We start from the raw sequence: 22,247 nt of genomic DNA, 5'->3' as shown, positions 1-22,247 counted from the left end.
CATTTTAACTATTCTATTTTTATTATTGTAAATAATATTGTTGTTATTATTATAATGTTGATAAGGTAGATGATTATGTGCATTTGGTTACCGACAAGTACTTTTTCTGAAGTTTGATGTTATTTCGAGCGTGGCGCTGTTGCAGTTGAGTCCATCTTTTTTTTTTTTTTCATTTCTGTTGTCGTCTGTCGACATATTTGGTAAAAGTTAACTCGTGCCATTGAATCAGTGTATTTAATTTAATTTATTATTAATATAAAATATTATAAATCATTAAAAAATGTCGACAATATCAACAAATGAAGCTCCACATCTTCAACAAATTGATTTAACAAAGTTAAGTTTGCAACAATTAACAATGTTAAAACAACAACTTGACAAGGAACTTCAAGCATTTCAAGAGTCATTGCAAACATTAAAAATGGCACAAAGTAAATTTCAAGAATCAGGACATTGTCTTGACAAAGTTAATCCAGCAAATAAAGGTAATATTAAGTTTTATTTTCATCTATTTTAATATATATTTTTGTTTATTGTTTTGTTAATTTTCGTTTGTAGATGAATTTTTTAAAGTTAGGTTAGGTAACTTGATACGACGTGGTTTGACATTATTTTGGAAATATTATTTTCACAGGAAAAGAAATTCTGGTTCCTTTGACAGAATCAATGTATGTTCCTGGACGTTTAGCAAGTAATAATACTGTTGTTGTTGACATTGGTACTGGATATTATGTTGAAAAAGATGTTGAAGAAGCAAAAGATTATTTCAAAAGACGTGTTGCTTTTGTCACTGAACAAATGGAAAAAATTCAATTGATTGGTCAAGAAAAAAGTAAAATTCATGAAGCAACAATTGAAGTAATAGGAATGAAAATTCAGGGACAAATGCAAAAAGAAGGTGCACCAGCCTAAATTAATTAATAAATTAAAACAATAATAAATCTACGAAGGTATATTGATTTATTTTTATTATCATTTACTCTTTATTGGATAAAATATAAAAATCAAATTATTTCAACGGCCTCAATGAAGTAGATCATACAATAAATATTAAATTGCATTTATTTGAATATAAAATTCATCATAATTACTCGAACAAATAACGTGATTCATCAATATTATTTTTAAATAAATAATTATATCTATCAATTTGCTTGTTAATATTAAACTGAATAATAAATTTTTCATAATCAACTATATAAATGAAGGTAAAAATTTATAATGAAATCTGATAAATAAAAACAAAATAAAAATTAAATAAAAAAGCGTAATCTATTGTAATACTTTATTAAAAATTCTGCAGCTTTTTTTTTTTTTATGATGGAGAAAAAAAATTGGCTTACCATTTTAAATGATTTATAAATTTATAAGTGGTCATTAATGATAAATAACTAGCTATAAAATTTACTAGATTCAAAAGAAATTATACTTTTTAGAATAATAATCGATTACTCATTATTTTCTACTGAAATTAATAATCAACAAAATATAATGTTTGTGATACTACAGCTTACGTAATAACAATAAAAATTCTTTTCAAAATAAATCTTTTAATAAAGAATAAAAATTAATAGATATAATTAAAGTCTAATTGAAATACTCTCAAGTAATAATATTTTATATTATTTTAAAAGTATAGAAAAAAAGCCAACTTACATTGTGAAATTTAATAGTTAATTGTGGGATTAATTGTCAGGAAAAATTGATAGGTTTTATATGAATTAAATGAATAACACAATAGACATCATTAAATTATTTTAACGAAGAATCAATAAATATTTATTTGATTATTGAAATGAAATACCATAAAACAATAACAGCATTTTCCTAAAAATTGGGCAGGACGTATTTAAATGTGTTCCTTTTTATTTATTATTTATTATTTTTTTTTTTTTCATCTATTCGTGGTATTTTGTCGGAGGTATCAAAATAATCGTCACAGGATAGAAAACACCATACAATAATTTATTTGATTTTTTTTTTTTAAATATTTTTATATATATAATTTTTATTGATTTATAATTTTTTTATTTTTTTTCCATCTTGGTATCGATTATAAATTATCGATCTAATACATTATGACATTACTCAATTGTAAATTGTCAATTTTTTTTCATTCGATAATATGAACGAATTTTCCATTTTCCCTTAATATATATGCCAACATAATATCGCTAAATTATTACATATCCTATTTACACGAATAACATATCGCTCATTTTTCAAAGTCTCATTATTAATATGATTATTATTTTATTTTTTATTTTTTTATCATATTTTTCTTGCTGTTATTTCGAAAAAAAAAAACGTATTTTTTTTTCTAGAACAACATGAAAAGGTTTTTTTCTTTTTTTAATACATATTTTTTTTTTTTTGCTCATTCGCAGGTTATTTTTATTTAATCGTTATTTGCCATTGCTGTAATCCAGCACATCATTGCATAAAATGAAAAGAATAAAAAAAAAAAAAAACCTATATTTTTTTCAACCACTCTCAACAGTCATACTCTCACTCTATTTTTATTTTTATTTTTTTTCAATCTTATTTTTCTTGTATTGAGTTTTCCAGTTTCTAAGCCTTTGCACTTAAAAAGAAAAAAAAAATATATATATATATTCAGACTCTGCTCCCGCATTGATGTTATCTCAGGACTTGTTGTATCGAATTAACAACCAACATTACAATGAGCGACTGAGCAATTTTGTTCTTTACAGCACCGGCTTCTGGAACAAATATAACAAAAATAAAAAAAAAAAATATATATATAAAATAAATAAATATTGTTGATAAAAATAATCATCATTTCTTTGAATTAAAAAGTTTGAAAAGGAAAAAGAAAAAAAATACTTAAAAATATAAATAATGATGTATTATTTTATAGACTATTCATCAAAGTTTAGTCATTATATGTTTGAATGAACATAAATTACAAAACTTACTAGTTTGCGGAGAATCACGTGTACCGAGTACAGATGCTAACCTCGGCTTTTCCTCATCTATATGAATACTGGCATCTCTTTTGTATAGCTGGAAGACATTTGCATGACAAGTGATCTGTACTCTGCCATTTCTGTAACTATCCTGGGTTATCTCGTACTCTAATAGTGCATATGTACTTGAAAAATTGTCATTTTCGGCTTGTATATTTTTCAGGATTGTTGAGTTGAGCTGCAGTAAATCCAACAAGATGAAAAAAAAAAAAAAGCAACCATTAATAAAAAACAAACAAGTAAAAAACAAAAAATAAAAAATAACATAGTAAAACAGGATAAAAAAGTAGTAAAAAAAAAGAAAAAAAAAAATTAGAAACTGATGATTTGTCAGAAGTAAGGTCTTTGTTGTCTCATCCAAGTAAATTTGAAGTAAAAAAGATATATAGTTGAGAAAGTCTTATGGCTCTTGAGCAATCTTGGTGGCTTCGTAATTTCGATGTATCGACAAGACCATGAATTACCTATTACCCATATACAAACATAAAACAAATACATCGTATAAAAAAAGGAAAATAAAAAATTTTAAATTACTAGTACTCTGTCATTTTAAAGATAACCCACAATGAAGAATGTGAATTTGCGCGACGCGAGGATTTTCACTCGTTAAGGGTTAAGGGTCCACAGTAAGCCAGACTCGTTACATTGTTACTGCTCGTGTAAAGAACTAATTAACTAGAAACCACAAGATAACCCCTAAGACAAGATTGAATAAAATAAAAAGATATCAAGATAGTAGTATACTTATATAAAAAAAAAAAAAAGAAGAAGTAGTGGGCACATCGGTTTCGCTTCTTATTATTCTTTTTTTTTTTTTTTTTTTTATTTCTTTTCTCTCGCCGGTCGTTTACCCGTTTCTCAAGACACACATATATATATATGTATGTATATCAGAGTTGAAAACACAGGATCTTGCCACTTCCTGCTGCTTGGCTTACACGTATTTTCCCTTCCTCAAGATTTTATTTCTCCCTTATAAATATATCTTGAAATCGTATATAACATCACATATTTTATTTTTATATACTCACGCGTATATTGCTCTAAGCAAAACATAACACGATGCACACGATTCAAATATACTCAAGTCGAGTAATTCGCACGTCGCATTAAATTTCATATACTCGTTGGATTTTAAAATACATATGATTGTAAAATACTTGAAGAAGAAAAATGATTTGATGATGACGTTCAGTATATACAGGATGATCCCAATAATAAAACATGATTATATAATCATGGAATTTCAGAATGAGTTTTTACATAATATGACATCCTCATAAGTAAAAAAAATATAATACATGTAGCAATGATATGTCTTCTTAGTTACAAAGTAAGGTGAGAAAAATTATAATTCAATACTGAAACTGGTAATAATGATCGGGTATACATATTTACATCCTTAGTTTTTTTTTTTCTTATTTTTGAAATATGGCGCCTCTTTTTTTTATTATTGTTAAATAACAATAATAAAAATAAATAAAATAATACTACTGTTTGTAACGGACATTGACACTAATATATTTTTATAGTTCATATAGAGTAACGCACGAATTACTTCCTACATTTATTCGCATAAACATAAATATATATACAACAATAACAAATAAACATAACATATATGTGATTGTAAATGTATGCAGCATATTGGTATGAACTTTGTACATGTTCATGTATCGCGTGACTTCATAGTGCCATCAAGAAAAATAATACATCGGCTAATATATTTCTATGAAATGGATTTCAAGGAATTGTCGCTCATTATAGTTAAAACGAACTATAAAATATGTACAGCCACTGTAATATATATTTAAGTACTATTTTCCATTTTTTTTTTTTTTTTTTCGTTTATATCCGTAAAAGAATACACAAAAAAAAAAAAAAATAAACATAATGATGATAATGAAAAATTAGCTGCCAATTAACTATCATCATTGATGGTTTTTCTTGAAAATAATTTTTTATTATTTAATTTAAAAATTATGTCTGATTTCTTAATTATGTTTGAACTTTTATTTATTTATTATTTTAAACTTTAAAATTAAATTAAAAAATAAAATAGAGAAGAGAAAAAAAATATTACCAAATGGCCATTAACAGTCCATGTTATATTTGCTGGTGGATTACCAGATGGTGTTGTGCAATTTGCTTTGACAATTTCACCAACAGCATATCGTTGTTTTTCAACAAGTACCTCGGGACCACCAACTGGTAAATCTGTAAAATATAAATATATTAAATATAAATGGACCTTTGCCACGAAGGTCTTTCTACTCTCGAGGGAAAGTGTTGTTTTTATTATTCTATATAATGTTGATGTACCTTAGGGGGGAATGTATTTATCATATGTTAAATAATATTTAGATTTTTATAAATATATGTATATATATATTGTCGACGAATCACTGTGTATAATGAGCATGTCTCTTTGAAGAGACAGAGGCTATATACACTCAGTTACATATCTTCACGTTCCGTTACTTAGTTTCGTCAAATGAGCCTCTTCCCACGAGTCACGAGTCATTAAAAGAAAGTCTCAGGCGTATACATATAAATGTAGAAAAAATAAAAAACAAAATTATAATCTTTTTACCGTTTACCAAAAAAAAAAAAAAAAATAGATTTACATTTTAAAATATTTTTGAGTCTCGTCGACTGATTCAACTTCAATTATAGTTCATCTGTAATTTACATAATATTTAACATGATGTTTTTAATTATTTAATATGAGGAAATATTAAATCATTTTAATTATTTAAAAAAAAAATAATAATACATAAACAATTTTAAAATATTTAAACTGTATAATTAATTTCTAATAACATTTATTTTATTTGATAAATTAGATTTTTTAAAAAAATATTTTTATTGAATTTACGTTGTTATAATTATTTACTTACGAGCAACATGCATGTATTTGGATGTCTGAAGAGTGTGAAAATTTGGCAAATCATTGGTGACTTCACATTTATATTTTCCATCTAAATCTGAGGTGACATCAACTAGGGTTACTTTGTGAGCATCACTTCTAGACTCCTGAAATTATAAAAAAAAGGAAAATCATTTAATTATATTTTTAATTTATTAACACAAGTGTATAAATAATTTTTTATGACAGTTGTTGTTTTTTATAAATTATAATAGGAAAACCAGAAAATAATTTGATTATAAATTTAATAAGCCATATGTCAATATGGTAATAAAAATTCATCAAATTTTATGAATTCGTTATATATATAATAAAATAACAATTGTAACATTTCGCTAGATAAATCCAAGTTAATTATCCCAAAATGACTGGGTGACCACAAAATTTACCTCGAACATGCATCTATACAAACATATATTATAAAGTACATACATCCATACACAGTATTACCCAATTTATCTGTAGAGAATCGAATCGATATTGAAGAAGGGTTGTGGATGTTGATGAGAGGATTGGAGATGGGTCGGGATGGTAACAATTCCATCGACAACTATTAATTATATATATATGTTGGTAGTGGCAGGATATAAATCATCTACAATCAATTTGGTTAGTTTCGTCGTAGAGGACCCTCAGCTAAATTTCCTCTGACTCACTTTCTCTCTTCTCCGTGTCAATATGTAAATAAATGAATGTTCTATATATATACTTAACATTTAATTTGTATATATCAGGTATCCTCAGCACAGGCAGAAAGGAAATTAAAGACCCGGCACGCGAATACATATATAAGTGTATATATAAATATGGTTATATACTGCAGTATAACATCTCTATTATTAAATTGCATTTACATATATGTATATTTAAATTTATCAACTGAAAATTTTTGGAGCTTCTCTATTTCTTTGTTGATTTTTAAAGCTGATTCAAAGTGTGTTGATGCGGTTGACCATGTATGCCATGCCGAGAATTCTAGGAAAAATATTTTTGGTGACGCGTTTGCGTGTGCAACATTTAATACTTTGTAAATACAAAATATATACGTTGACATACATATACCCCTATTTTATACTCTTTACCCTTCACTTCGTTTTCCATGTTCACTTGACAATTTCGCATTTTGCCCGTCACCACGATATATATCATTCGTTTTACCGCGATAAACGAGCAAAACTATGCACGATCACATAAATTTATTGTCCACGTTTTCATTTTTCCTGGTTTTATTATTATTTTTTTTGTAGTTCATATTTTTTTTTTTCTTTTTTGTTTTTTCATGTTTGTTTAATATTTTCATTTGTTTTTTTTTTTTTCTGAAGCATTGGTAGAAGTGAAATTTGTGGAGGGATAGATGGAAGTATTTTAATAACGTTCCAAAGTTGTATGAGAATGAAATCGGGAATGAGAGATCCAGCCACGCGGAATTTATATCAACCGGGCTATCCGTCGTCACTTCCGTTGCGAGGTAATGTCATTTGAAAATCCATTGTGGTGACACGGTGTGTATACATTGTCGCGGTAAACTACGAGACTGGCAGAAGGGGAGGGAAATTGAAAAAAAATATATATAAAGAATTGTGATATGTATGTATTTTATCATATATATGTATCCATAGACATGTATGTGTACATTGAGTGTGCTTTGTGACTCGTCAGAGCTTTTGTCAGACATGGAACACAAAAATACGGGTATTGAGTTTGACATTTGTTGGGCCTGCGGGGTATAGAAAGCAAACACACATCAACTCGTCCATATATAAATATGCGTATCTATATATATTATATTTTGTATCTGACAAATACTGGACTTAAATTAAGTAGACGAAAAACGAAATAGTTGTGTGATTTAATTTCTATCACATTGACATTGTTAGTGCATGCCATTTGTTTAATACACATTTTTTTTTTCATGTCAAATCTATCAGAAGATTTTAATATTCAGTATTAAACAACTTTATTGACATTTTATTTGCTGTTTTATTTTTTTTTTAATAATTTTTATATTTACACTCAATTTTTGCGTTTTTATTATTTAAAATTTTATTGAACTATTTGTTTTGCTTTGTTTATGACATAAATGTTTTTTGTTTTATCATTATTTTTTATTCATTTATTTACTGGTTATAACGTGTCTCGGATTATATAACACTGTGTATATTATTTTTTTTTTCATTTGAATAGAGCCATGAATTGTTGATATTTTTATTTACATTTTCAAGAATTTAAAAAACATTGACTATTTTATTATTAAATGTTTTAATACTGTTCGTTTTTTTTAATATAAATATTTATTTGATTGGCTATTTTTATTAGTTTTGGTATGATATGAAAATAAAAAACAAACAACAAATCATAATATAACTTACAATTATTTTGTGTTTAAAATCACCAAATGTTGATATTGGTGGCATTTCTTTAGGTAAATATCGGTAAAATTCATCTTTTCCTTTGTACCACTTGACTGCATACAAAACATCACCCTGAAGATCATATCGGCATGTGAGATTAACAGTTGAACCAACTGCAACTGCTTCTGGTATGTCCACCGAGACATTTTGAAGTCCATTAACACCTGTAACAATACAGCACAAGAATTTGAATTCTCACAAAGATAACCAGTTACTCTCACGTAATGTCATTATTAAATTACATTTGATAGTCAGTATCAAATTTTAGTTTTCTTAGTAAATATATGATTTACCAAAAGTTATTTTCATGTTTATTATTTCAACTATTATTAGACGTGCACAGTAATCAGCAACAAGATGCACCAGGGTTAATTAAAAAGACATATATATAGGTGTTATAAATATGCCAGTATGTGTACTTATATACTTATATGTTGAGAGAAATACGAGGTGAGGAATAATAAGGATTGAAGGGGAAACTTTCGCTGGTGCGCAATTACTATCGCGTAATACGTTGAATCCGTCTGCCAAGAGCTTTAGATGTGAATCTTCTTCCTGTACAGTACTCTCTCTCTCTCTTTTACCAACGATTTCTCCTTTTCTATTTTCAATTTCACCATAATTTCTATATATCTTTCTCTTTTCTTTTATCATCTTGTTGAAATTATATTTAAGTTTAAAAACTACTTTTCACAAAATTTGCCTATACCAACATCTAGTTATACATCTACTAAATCTACCAATTAGGATAACGTGTAATTATTTACAAATAATAAAGTTACCATGTGTATGAATGAATGAATAAGTCTTAGTATTAGTGATGAGTCGAGTCTTGCTTGTGAGAGGATATAAGTAACACGGGATTCAAGCTCATCGTGATTACACATATGGTTTTCCGTTTTTTTTTTTTTTTTCTAGTTTCAGTGATGTTAGTACAAGGTCGATGACATTGCTAAACCAAAGTAACAATAAAAAAAGGTAGAAAAAAATGTGTATAAATAAATAAAACAATACAAGATGATGAACAAAATAAATAAAATGTAAAAATAAAAGTTCCTTGTTTTCCACGCTTCGCTTGCATGGCTTTGCTGCTTAATTAGTAATTACTTATCTATTCGTGCGATGTGAAAATTCACTTGAAGTTTATCCTTTGGCGCATTGCTTTCTTCAATTCGTCTCGTGCAATTCTCATTATTTATATATATATTATGTATTATTTATATACCACCTACCCGTCTGCCCACTCTCCCTCTTCTTATGTATATTCTTATCTGGTTATATGTATATCATGCAACGAAGGGTACAGAGTGAATGAAAATTTTGTGCCCTGAGGCTAGTGGAGAGCCAGGGATCGTTGAACGGTTTGAAAGAAAACATCGTAAAGAGCTAGCTTGGTTGCTACCAAAATGAAATTCTCATATTCTCTTCTTTTTTACAAACTAAATGAAAAAAAAAAAATGAAAAATATGATAATAATAAAAAAGAAAATAGTCTGTGTCCTCTTGGTATTTCATTGGTGCACATATATCAGTTCTTCCCTTCCGACTATATATATTTTTTTCTTTCTTGAATTTTTTTCCAAAGCTGAAAGCTTTTATTGTCTCGTAGTAAAGTGTTGGCGAGGTAAATAGTGAAAGACTTGAGAGTTTATGGCTGCACACACGGGACGCAGGGTGCAGGTATAAGAGGAAAGGGAATATGAAGGGAAAAAAAAAAAAGCAAAAAAAATACTGGTAAAACGTTGTGAAAAACCTCGGTGCTAAGCTCAATGTTAGCGTTAAAAGTGGGCTTTCGTTCAGATACATATACTACTATGATCCTTTCTTCTCATTCGAAACGTGTTTTTTTATAATTTTTTCTTTTTTTCTACATTTATAGAATTTTTGCAATGATGGTATAGGAATAAGGGAATAATGCTGAGTAAAATATATAGAATATATTTGCAAGTGAAAAACATTATTTTTTTTTTTTTCTTTTTGACAGTTTTATATACTTTTCTCTCATATACACTCATTTTATTTTCATTTTTCACTATTTTAAAAATATATATATAATATACGTCTTTTTTTCTATTGTATATATTTTTATATTCATTTTTTTATTTTTTTTTCAGTTTTTATTTGAATATTCAGTTGTGAAATTCATATATAGGTTTATAGACTTAATGAATCTGCCTTTTCATTTATTACAAAAAAATTCTAATAAAGTTTTAAAAAAAGATAAAAATAAAAGTTCAGTAATTAAAAATAAAAAATAAAATGTAAGAAAATTGTATGCTTAGCCGTTAATTATGATAATGAATAGAAACGAAAGCACGTAGTTGAAAAAATGTCCTTTGAAAAGTTAAAAAAAAAAAAACAAATAATTATACAAGATAAAAAAATAGAAATAATAAGTTGGGAAATTGCCCTGGAGCTTATAAGTGTCATAGTTGAATAAACGTAAAACTGTTTAAAAAAATATAACACAATAGTATTTAAAATAGAAAAGGGAAAAAGAAAATTAAAAAAAAAATAAAAAAAATTATATTAGAATGTATGTATATAAGTAGCATGTAGATATATACACATATGCATCGGTGACTAATTGTTAAAGCCATTGAATAATCATCGCAGCACAGTGACAGGTACCATAAATACTCGTGACACATGTGGTATAGTTAAGCGATTGGAAATCGATATACACGGATGCTTGAAAGCATGTTTTATGCACAAACATTACACACAAATATGTGCCTCTTGTTTACCCCTCAATTTCTCTTAAGCTTTTTTTTTTTTTTTTCTCTTTTTTAATATTTTTTTCTTCGTCTCTTAGTTTTTCAGGCATCAACTATTACCTTGTTTGTCAACTGAGTTCACATGAATGAATAATAACTGCATTCAATGTTTTCGTCACTTAAATATTATATAAGTAAAATATAAATTCATAAATAAATTATATCGAGTATATATGCTTTAAAAGAAAAACTATATAGCTGAAAATAAATTAATACAAAATATTATACGACTGAAATTAATTAACGAATTTAAATGTCTCTTGAAATTACTATTGAATAAAAAAAATATATAATTGTTTCGAATATACAGATTGTAATTGAATATGTATTTCATATACATTTGGCATTTAAAATTACATATTGACATATAACTCATGAAGCAGATATTAACTTTGAAGGATACTTGAAGAGTTTGAATGTTAAAAGTCAGCACGTCCTTAAAATTATGTTACAGCAACGACAAACGACAATGCTATGCTTTTATATAAAATACATACAGTATGCAACACACATATACAAGTTAAAATATTAATCGCAGAGTAGTCACGTGTAAGTTTCAAAATTCGTTCTTGTGTAAAAGCTGAAGAGGCTGGGGTATATATGTGTATAGATATATATAAAATAAAAACTTGTGTGCCCCGGCTGCGCCCGAGTGGCGCTTTTCCCCAAACTTTTATACGATTCTCATAAAAGCTTTACGAGGACGTCGAGTATGGAACGAGAATTGTAGACCATCTATGCGAATGGACGTTGAATTTTTAGCAACGATAAAAATAGTGAAGTTGTTGGCTTTTCGATTGGTGGGGAAAAAAAGTAAAAAGTCAGATGAAAAAAAATTTTAAAAAACAAAAAATACATATTTTGATGGTTGATGGAAATAGTACTCGTTGAAGTTAACTATTGAAATGGTTTTAGCTTCATGAGGAACTTAGTTATTACGACTTACCAATGTGATTACATCGACAACAATTGATAATAGTCTATTGAACAATTTATAATGGTTTTTTTTTTTCTTTTTTCATTTTTTTTCTACTGGCTATTATATAGAAAAAAATATCAAATAAATATTACTATTATTTTCGTTTAAAGAGAGTTTAAAATTTTACATTATGATCGAATTTACTCTTGATAGATTTATATATTTTATTTTATTGTTCGCATCTATGAAAAATTATAAATGTTAAAAATATTTAGTATTAAAAATATTTAGGTCACGAAAATAAGGGGATATTATTCTTTGTTTTTTTTATAGCATTGTATATTGTATTTTGTATATTTGGTTGTGTGTTGAAATGTGTACAGTGATATAGAGGGCGTATTACCGCAGATGAGTTGTGTGTCGTGAACGAATACTCCGAGTGTTCGGGTCACTCACTTGGAAGACAATAACGTACAACAGCGATGAACTACTGTGTGGACCGTTGTCTGTAAAATATTATTCACAAATATATATAAGCATTTGAAAATCCTTTTCATATGTGTATACACGACATTTTCCAAGCTAGGAAAAGCTCATGGCATTGTGTGTCGTGCAGGATGCATGCAAATGACCAGACTCATTTTTTATTTTAAAATGAGTATTTTTTTTGTTTTTTTTGTTTTTGTTATATTTATTTTTCGTACAAAAATGAGGGTAAAATGGGCTTGGTCACGTACACAGACATGGAAAAAATGTCACATACACATGAATACTTATGTACATTAAATTTTCACCGTGCGTCGAATAATGTCATTTCAAGAAATACTACGGATGACTCGTTCGTCTTACAGATAATTGGCGAAGCGGAAAACCGGATATCCACTTTTTACTCTTCAACTGTCACACATCTATAAAATTGTGTATCTGAAGAAGATGCTAGAGACGAAGAAGTTGGACAGAAAAAAAAAAATTTATTTTTAAAACGTATATATACGTGAATGTTTTTTATTCTCATTTCGGTTAGTTTCATTTATTTTTTTTATTTTATATTTTGATTTTTATTCTTTTTTATTAAATTTATTTATTATTCTTTATAAGGGTCCATTCAATCATGAAACTTATTTAATTTTTCTTTAATTGAAAAATACTTTAAAGGAAATTTTAGTTTAATTTTTTAAATTATTTTTAGATGAGGAAAAAATAAAAAAAATAAAAAATATAAGAAAAGTTTATTTTATTTTATTTTTTGACTTTTGGACACGTACTTAGTGGCACATACATATAGAATGGTGGTTTTTCCATTGGCTCTAAATCATGTGGCTAGTGGTATAGCTTTTCTCGTTTTCCAAGCTTTACTTTTTCATAACATCACCTTTTATATAAACTTCACTAAGTGTGTGCAGTGAAAATGTCCAGGGGACTTGGAAACCACTTGGAAGTAAGCTTAACTTTTAAAATATACCATTGGTTCGCGTGCACTAGTGATTTACTAATGTTTGATGGGCATCGTTCACCAACCCCACAAGCTCTAATATAGTTGTATATAAATATATATAACAAAGCAAAAGACCGCGAGTGTAGCGAGTGTAGCTCGTTTTCTTTTCATGAAATAAATGAGACAGAATATAAAAGAAAAAACTAAAGAATTCGTTGGGATTTTAGTGCCACCAGGGGGATTACTAACGTTATTGATGTTGCTACACAGTGGAAAATCTTTTTACCACTGACCATGTATCCACTTTTATCCCTAATACTACAACGACGACTAAAATGAACCACTGTGCGTTTGACCAGCATACTGATGATTCTATTATTTTTTTATTTTTGCCCTACGCTCTCATTTCCCCCCCATTTTTTTTCCTCTTTTTTTTATCTTTTCTCATTTATTGTCTTTTTTTTTTATTTTATTTTATTCTATGTTTTATACCATTATTTTATTTTTTCCATATAAAAATACTTTTTCAAATTTCTGGTTAGCCGAAAGAATACAAATGACTATTCGCAAAATTTTCTTTGTCAAAGTAAAGTGATTTAAAAATACTCTTGTATATTTAAGTTCATCAAAAAAAAAAAAAAAAAAGCAAAAATTATGAATATATAAAGCAAATAAAAATAAAAAGAACAAATATATAAACAAACTACTGTAGAATAGATTTAATATTGTAATTTCAGTTGAGCAAGCTTTCAACCTATTTCCCTTGATAAATAAATACAAAAGTTCACATAGAAATGACGATATAATTCTCAATTGTATTAAATAACATGACAAACGAATTAGCCTCTGCCAAACGAGCTAAATAAACTCAAACGAGAGGCATGTATACATATACAATTTTAAATGAAAAAAAAAAAAAGTATATATATATTTTAAATAAATAAATAACTAAAAATAAAATAAATTACAACAAACATTCAAAAGGGAAAATAAAAAAAAAATATATATTTTTATTTTTTTGAAGAGTTCTCGTTACGGAAAAGCAAACACATATTTGTGCCAAAAATAAAAAAAAATAATAAAAAAAATAAAAACAAAAAAACCATCAGAATTTGCCTCTTGTGTGTTTCAAGTGCAGAACAGCGATGCAAATGCAATTTGGACTGAGCATCTGGTCATTGAACGGATACCTCTAACAGTGCAAGCTTCTCTGATGGAGGAAATTTGTGGATAAACCTATGTGAGTGTGTTAGTGAAAATGGTTATAGCTTTGCCAAAGAGTAAAAGAGATAAACAAATTCCCTTGGGGTCAAAAACGACGGATTATTTCATTATCGGAAAGCTGATCGTCTTTGAACGAGTATAGTGCTTGCGGTGGTATCCACGTGCTCGTGTTTCACCACATTTTATATAAAAAAAAAAAAAATAATAATAAAAAACTCCTTAATTCTATCAGTTGTCTGTGAGAGTAAAGACGAAGAAGAGAGCTTGCAAGAAAGAATGAGATAAGTAGATAAAGTATATAAAGTAAAACGAGTGAGTCTTAGCTGTCGCATGGGACAAACTGAGAGACACAGTATTTCAGTTAGCCATATACAGGACACTCAACATTAGATGGTAGTATAGGGTAACTTTCTTTTGTATTTTAGAGTAAAAGAAGACTAAGTCCGTTTCACCAAGCAGAATGTCGTATCATTTCATATATGTGTATACCTATACTGTATACATATATATTTGCAAGCTCTCTTTTTACCGATAAGACGCAATGTGATGCTTGACGTTCGCTCAACCGAATTACGTAATACTATCCTTTTCTCTTTTTTCGTATATCCTTATTTTGTTTCTTGTTCACTGTAGCCACCTTTATCCTTTTAAACAAACTGTCTCTTTCTTTCACTTTTTCGCTGTACAGGTTATGCTTTTTCATTTATATATTTTCTCTCGTGCAATCTTACTTTCATTTTACTCTTTCTCTTTACTTATTTTGCCATCTCTTCACCTTATAAGTACTCCTTTTCCTGGTCCCCGGGGGCTTATACATATATACTCTTTCGAGCTTTTCTCTTTTACAAATCTCTTCTCGTTGAAAATAGACCAGTGGCCCGGAGAGCGAGCTTTTATCTTTTTTTTTTTTTTTCCTGGTACATCTTTTACTATTATCCTTGTTTCTGTCCTCATCTCATTCTACTTTTCTATATAATACATATACAGGTATATATATTGTATACCATCATCTGCCTCATCGCTGTCTTGGTAAAGTGCACACTGCATCTACCACGGCTCGATTGTTTTTCCACTACTCTACTTTTACGAAGAGAACATATTTTACCATTTTCCACCTTCCACACACTGATCCTCATTTTCCCAAACTATCACAGACACTTATTGGACACATTGTTATTTGTGATCGTGTATTTTTTTAAATTTATTATATAATCTGTCAGTATATTGCCAATGTTTTTTGTTTATTTTCACATTCATTGAAATTATATTTTATTTTATATATACTAAAAAAACTTGATTTCATCTTTAATCAATTTGTGGATAATTGATTTACTTTGATTTTTTAATAATTTAGTTATTTATTATTTCATTTCAATTTTTATTTTTTTTAAATCAACTCTTTTTGTGTGTGTTTGTGGTTTTTTTTTTTTTATGTATTTGTTATATTTTTGCAACTGTTATTTTATTGATTTTTTTTTGTTGATTTGTATTTTTGTTTTTATCAAAAGTGTGAACTTTACGATTGGAAATAAAATATATAAAATAAAGGCAATTGGAAAACCACGATCTTGTTTGAAACGTCAACAAGAAGTTTCCGGCGTTTGACAATGACTTCTACGAAAAAGTTGAAGAAAAGAAATTGGTTACGCCGTGTAACTTTTTTCATGAGAATGTGACGGGTGTCTCGGTTGCATGAACTCAGACTATTTCATTGTCACGGTTCAAAAACAAAAGTATTTTCTGATCATTGGCTCATTTATTCTTTACATCAACTTATAAACATTCAATGTTTTTTATTTAGTATGTATATAAATCGTTGCGTTTATTATCTCAATCATCTTACAAGCCTGTCGGCGCTTTTTTTTTATATATATTTATTTATATATATTTTTTTTCATTTCAACAATCATTATTACATTTATTTTACAGTAGGTAGATAGATATTTTATTATTACTGGTGTTATTCATGGGTCGAGGCAATGTTGCTCTATTAAGTTTGATCTTAACAAATTTATACGATGTGGCCATCATCAGGACAAGACTGCATCCTACACACAGAGAAGGATATGTTAACAGTTAACATATCCTGTTTAATGTTAACATATGCCATGTTAAAATGGGTGGTGGCTGATAAGTTTACATCAAAGATATATATATTAACATTAAACATACGTATCTTAATAGTTAATATGCGTATGTTAACTATTAAGATATCTAAATTACACACAATTTACAATTTGAAGGTTAGGCTGATAGTTGAAGACATTTACGTATGTAAATATGAAAATTGAATGTAAAATTAAGAATTATATATAAAATAAATTTAAATAAATTTATGACAATACAGTACATATTATCTTATATTCAATTTTGTCGTCTCTTGGTATATTCTGTCAGAAAAAAGTGACAATAAGTAGACTATCGCTTTCAACAATATTTTTTAAATAAATTTATTTATTTTAACTTTAAACATACGTGTATGTTAAGAAATAAGATATCTTATGTTTATTATTAATATATATATCTTAACATTATATTTTGTATTTTTCATGCTAAAACATATAGCTGTTAATGATATAATTATAATTTTGTGTTCAATTTTTTTTTTTTTTTTTTCAAATTCCATCAAAGCAAAACTATCTAATACTCTCTTTATTATTTTCATTTTTCATTTATTTATGTTCTTTTTTTTTTTCTTCTCTTCTTGTTCTTCCTTTTCATTTTATTTGATTTTTTTTCATTCTTTTCAATTTGTTTTTCCTGTTGTACCGCACACGTGGGTGAGTTCATGTATTACTCAGTCGAATATCACAAGTTCCGCATTCTCTTGCTCGCACACTCATATTTTCTTTTCAATTCTTTCTCACTTACTTCCGTACACAATTTTTTTTCTATTATTTTATTATATATAATATTTTTTCTATATTTATCGTTCTATACAGCCCAACTTTTCTTGCTATTCTCTTTTGTCGCTCTCTTGGTATACCTTCTGTCAGACAAAACGTGCCATACCTATTGCTCTTTTTTATCGTCTTTCTTTAACAATATTTTTTAAATAATTTATTTATTTTTAACTTTACTTTTTACGTATTTCTTTGAAGAAATAAAATACAATTTCTCAATGACAGCCATGAATTTCAATTCAATGCAATATATATTTTTTCATTTCATTCATGCTAACACAAATAGCTGATAGATGATATAATTATAATTTTGTTTCCATTTTCTTTTGTCGTATATGATAATAAAATTCAATTAAAGACAAAACAATATAAATTAATATGTCGAAATATGAAATTTTTTAAACAATACAAAATAATGATGAAATAAAAATAGGAAAAATTGCGTATGCCATCAATATCAGCGTATTTTTGAACTCGTTAATGTTTATCCATTTGATCAAGTTTGAAAGGTATTTTATTGGCACACGCATTAAATTTCGACGTATATATACGAGGCCAATATTTATAAAAAAAATTCACATCTACGATCTAGGATCATATAATCAACAACGTGTGAACTCCAGTGGAAACAAAATAAATCAAAGCTTTTTTTTTTTGCCATGTTTTTTTTATTCTATTTTTACTATTTTTCACTATTTTTCTTTCTTGTTTTTTTTATCTTTTTTTTTGTTTTCTATTTCATTTTGTTTGACCCACGTGTGGTTGCAATCAATTTGAACGTGAACTGGGAACGTATCGAGGAGGAGTTGAGTGGAAAAAAAAAAATGACATCTTCCACGAGAAAAAAAATAAAAAAAAAAAATGAGAATAGTTTGGCGACCAAAAAAATAACTGAAAAAAAAAAAAAAAAATAATGAAAAATATAGAAGAAGAAAAGATAAATATATAGGAAAAAAAAAATAATCATTCAGTTCATTTCCGCGTATACACACACTGCCTAGTATCAACACATATGAAAATACATGAAATGTTCTAGTTTTGTGCCATCCTAAGCGAGTATTGACGCCAAAAGAAAAGGTTATCGGTTGGGCGTATCCCCCTTCAGCATTGCTCCCAGTTGCAAAATATAAATATAGATATTATAAAGAAATTCTAACTCCCTATAGAAAAAAGAATGCTATAAGCACATTCTTGTCATCATGTCTATATGCATCTCAGATCCCAGCAAAGTAGCAAACAAAACGATATGTACAATATGAAAAAACATGAGAAAATAAAAGAAAAAAAAAATCAAACACGATATACATCGAAAGTAGTTTGTATAAAGCACAAGAAAAGCACGTTTTGTATAAGTGAGTTTAAAGTTGTGATGCGTTTTCTTGGGTTAATGTTAGCAACGTATGCGAAGTAACGTCGTGGTTATATGCACAATTTTGTATAACAAGTGTACGGCAAAGAGACACGCGCGACCTGTTCTCAACATATAAAATAATGAAGTGTAAACGGTATATGACGAGCTTCAAAATGGCTCTTTTACTATAAAACAAGAAAACGAAGAAAAAAAAAAAAAAAAAAATTAGAATCAGAAAATAAAAACATAAAGAATTTTCGAGCCAATGTTGTCAAGCACTTTACATCGTTACGGACTAGTGCGTTCTATTTCCTCTTTTGACTTTGCAATTTAATACTTTTTAATTTGTTGTATATACTTTTTTATTATTATCCATTATTTATTTAACTTTTATTTTTCTCCTTTCGCTTTGTCACACTTTAATAATATTATTATTTTTTTATATTTTTTTGATAAAGACAATATCCGCGTGAGTGATTTTGTGGTTATTGTTTTGAGTATAAAATAAAATAAATAATTTATTTGTAATGTTAAATTTATAAATATAAAATCAAGGTACATATATTATGTATTCATTAGACATTTGTAGTTGTGGTGATATATATTTTGAAACAAGTGTATTGCATCTTGTATGCGCCGACAAATATATATATATAGATATTTGCACAGTAAATGTATCTTATTTTATTCTGTTGTATTTTTAAAGGTATTATTATGTACTTGAAATTATTTATTCACATGTATTTGAACTTGGTAAACATATATATTTAAGTAATATACAAGTAAAGCCAGAAAATATAAATAGAAAGAGATATATAATAACAATTGATTTTTGTTATTTTGCAAGTGGTTTGTTTTTGGTATGTGTAGCATTTAAAATATGTAACGTGTTTGTCTCAATGGAATATCGGTAGCAATGTTGTATATTGCATGCTTCGAGAAAGGAACGCTTATTGGTTCATAAAGTGTTGATAAATAATGTGAATTCGATGGTAAAATAGTGTGGGTATATTCGTGCACTCAACAAGGGGTAATAGAAAATAAACTAAATAAAAAAATAATATAAAAATTATAAAATTCCAAGCTAGGGATAAATAGAATATATATCTTTTATATGAGACTCTAATTGTCAAGTAAATAGTATATTGGTATTTATAAAATGTACAGATTTATAGTTTATGTGAATCGATATAATGTATTTTATGGGCATGTTATGTTTTTGATGAAGTAGCTGTCAAATTGTGAAAGACAGCTTCCGTATAATATCAAGATTCTTCAATACAATTTATTTATTTTTATTTATTCATTTTATTCAATGAGATTTGATGAAAAAAATATAGATATATATTTATTTTTGTTGATTTTTATAGACTTGCTTTATTTAATACTTTTTTATTTTTTCATTTTTAGTAAATATGCTAGAAAAATATGTGAACGATGTTTGTGATGCGAATGAGAGTCGAAAAAACAACAAAGAATAGAAGAAAAGCATAAAAAATCTCATGATATTACATACGTATTCATATACATACACAAACCTGAATAAATTTTTTTTTGTTTTTTTTTTAATTCCTTTGCATTTATTGTACTTTTCTTCTTTTTTTTTTTTGTTCAACTGTTTTCTCTATTTTGTTGTTATTATTATTTAGGTATTATTATTTTTTTTTTGTTCTTTGTTTTTTGGTTTTGTTTTTTACGAGATTCCCGAGGCGTACTCCTATTTTTCCAAGAGCAGCTGGAACCGACAGGCCACGGGGTACACATGAAAGAGTGAGCTTTTTGAGATGGGGAAAATAGAAAAAATATAAAAAATAAAAAATAAAAAATTGAGGAGAAAAGGGTTTAAAAAACGCCCATGAAAAACGTTTTCACAGCCGGTGTACCACCACACACAAAATACACTGACACACTTGGATAATGGAAAATGTGTGGCCAGAAAAACCACCCACAAAGGTGCTTCAATTCGTTAACCGATAATCGCCCGCTATACAACTTATAACCGAGCTATAGATTGCTATAAAGAAGAATATTTATTCATTTTTTAATATGTGCATCCTATTATTTAGCTTCATAAAATAATATTTATACAGGGTATAAAAAATAAAAAATATAGTTTGTTTATGATGTCATAAAAATGAAAAAAAAGTTTTTTTAAAAAAAAAAGCTTTTTTTATTATTAATAATAAATTTTTTGTTAGCTGTTGGTAGAATGATATAGTTATGTGGCAAATGGAAAAAAAAAAAAAATGAATTACTTTTAAATCTCATGGAAATTTTGACGTAATCAAATATAAAATGTCCATCTGATAAGTAAAATGATATGTTTTATGATTGTATAAAATTGTATCAACAAAAAAAAAAAAAAAAAATTCAGATGGGAAAATAGTTTATATCTATACATTTTAAAACAAGTTTAGAGTAAATCTGTTTTAAATTAAAAGGTTTGCTGTCGAGTAGAAATCTGTTTCCGACAGAGTGATTTTTAAATTTAATGAAAATCCGGAAAAATCCCAAATATACGATGTCCAAATGAGAGAAAGAAATAATTAAATTATTCAACAAACCAACATGCATATATACACTATTTTTTTTTTTTTGAATAAAAAAATTCAAATTTCCTCTAACTTTAATAACATTTTTGATAATTTTAAACCAAGCACAGAGCACATTTTTATCTTCAACTTTAAAACTAGTATATACTGTTAAAAAAAAAAACACAAATAATAAGAATGACAATTTATAATTTTCTCTTTTTCATCAAACATACACAATTTAATTTCCCAGGGGGATGTTTTTATTTATTTTTCTATGGATATTTTTTTTATAAAATTCCAGCTGCTTTATATTTATTCGATATAAACAAGTAGTACACCGGAGGATCACATCGCTGGCCAAGCTCTCATTATTTGAAGCCGTCAAGTGGAAGAAGCTTGCAGGAAAAAAAAAAAACAAGAAAAGCCAAAAGAGGGTGAAACCCACTAATGTAAGTTTGTATAAAATACGTTATTAGCGGTATTATAATGTGATTTAAAAATGCTCAAACTAACCATGAAAGAATTGGTGCGTCACATATTTTGCCTTATTATTTTTATTTTTTTTTCTATACGAAGGAATTTTCAGAAAAAAATAAACAATTTGCGAGAAAAGTTCCAATAATAAAATGGATAAAGAAAATAAAAATAAAAAAAAAAAATGAGAGGGTGGGTTAACGGTGGACGATGGATAAATTGATGGGTTGCTTGTGGCGTATATATACTGGGTGAAAAGTTTGTTCGATGCCGTAAACTGGTTAAGCAAGTTGAAGTAGTG

At 27.3% G+C, this 22,247-nt stretch overlaps 2 protein-coding genes across 3 annotated transcripts in view; one reads left to right on the top strand and one right to left on the bottom strand.

The window, feature by feature from the left end:
- The first annotated feature begins 170 nt into the window (after nt 1-170).
- On the top strand, nt 171-1,277 carry LOC122858992 (prefoldin subunit 5). The gene is made up of 2 exons (XM_044162288.1): nt 171-485; nt 635-1,277. Exons 1-2 carry the CDS (start codon nt 281-283, stop codon nt 910-912), a joined length of 483 nt encoding a protein of 160 aa, XP_044018223.1. The 5' UTR covers nt 171-280; the 3' UTR covers nt 913-1,277.
- Nucleotides 1,278-2,067: 790 nt separating this feature from the next.
- LOC122858991 overlaps nt 2,068-22,247 on the bottom strand; it is a 30,159-nt gene continuing 9,979 nt past the window's right edge. The window contains exons 2-6 of one of the 2 annotated variants that reach the window (XM_044162286.1): nt 8,289-8,494; nt 5,891-6,026; nt 5,074-5,207; nt 2,940-3,168; nt 2,068-2,723 (exon numbers count right to left, since the gene is read on the bottom strand). In XM_044162286.1, the coding sequence (XP_044018221.1) occupies nt 2,641-2,723; nt 2,940-3,168; nt 5,074-5,207; nt 5,891-6,026; nt 8,289-8,494 (788 nt within the window). In that variant the 3' untranslated portion in view covers nt 2,068-2,640. The remainder of the gene's footprint in view (nt 2,724-2,939; nt 3,169-5,073; nt 5,208-5,890; nt 6,027-8,288; nt 8,495-22,247) is intronic. The other variant, XM_044162287.1, reaches the window with a different exon arrangement.

Source organism: Aphidius gifuensis, linkage group LG6, assembly GCF_014905175.1.
Source record: "Aphidius gifuensis isolate YNYX2018 linkage group LG6, ASM1490517v1, whole genome shotgun sequence".
Taxonomy (NCBI): Eukaryota; Metazoa; Arthropoda; class Insecta; order Hymenoptera; family Braconidae; genus Aphidius; species Aphidius gifuensis.
This window is presented reverse-complemented; position numbering and strand designations above follow the sequence as displayed.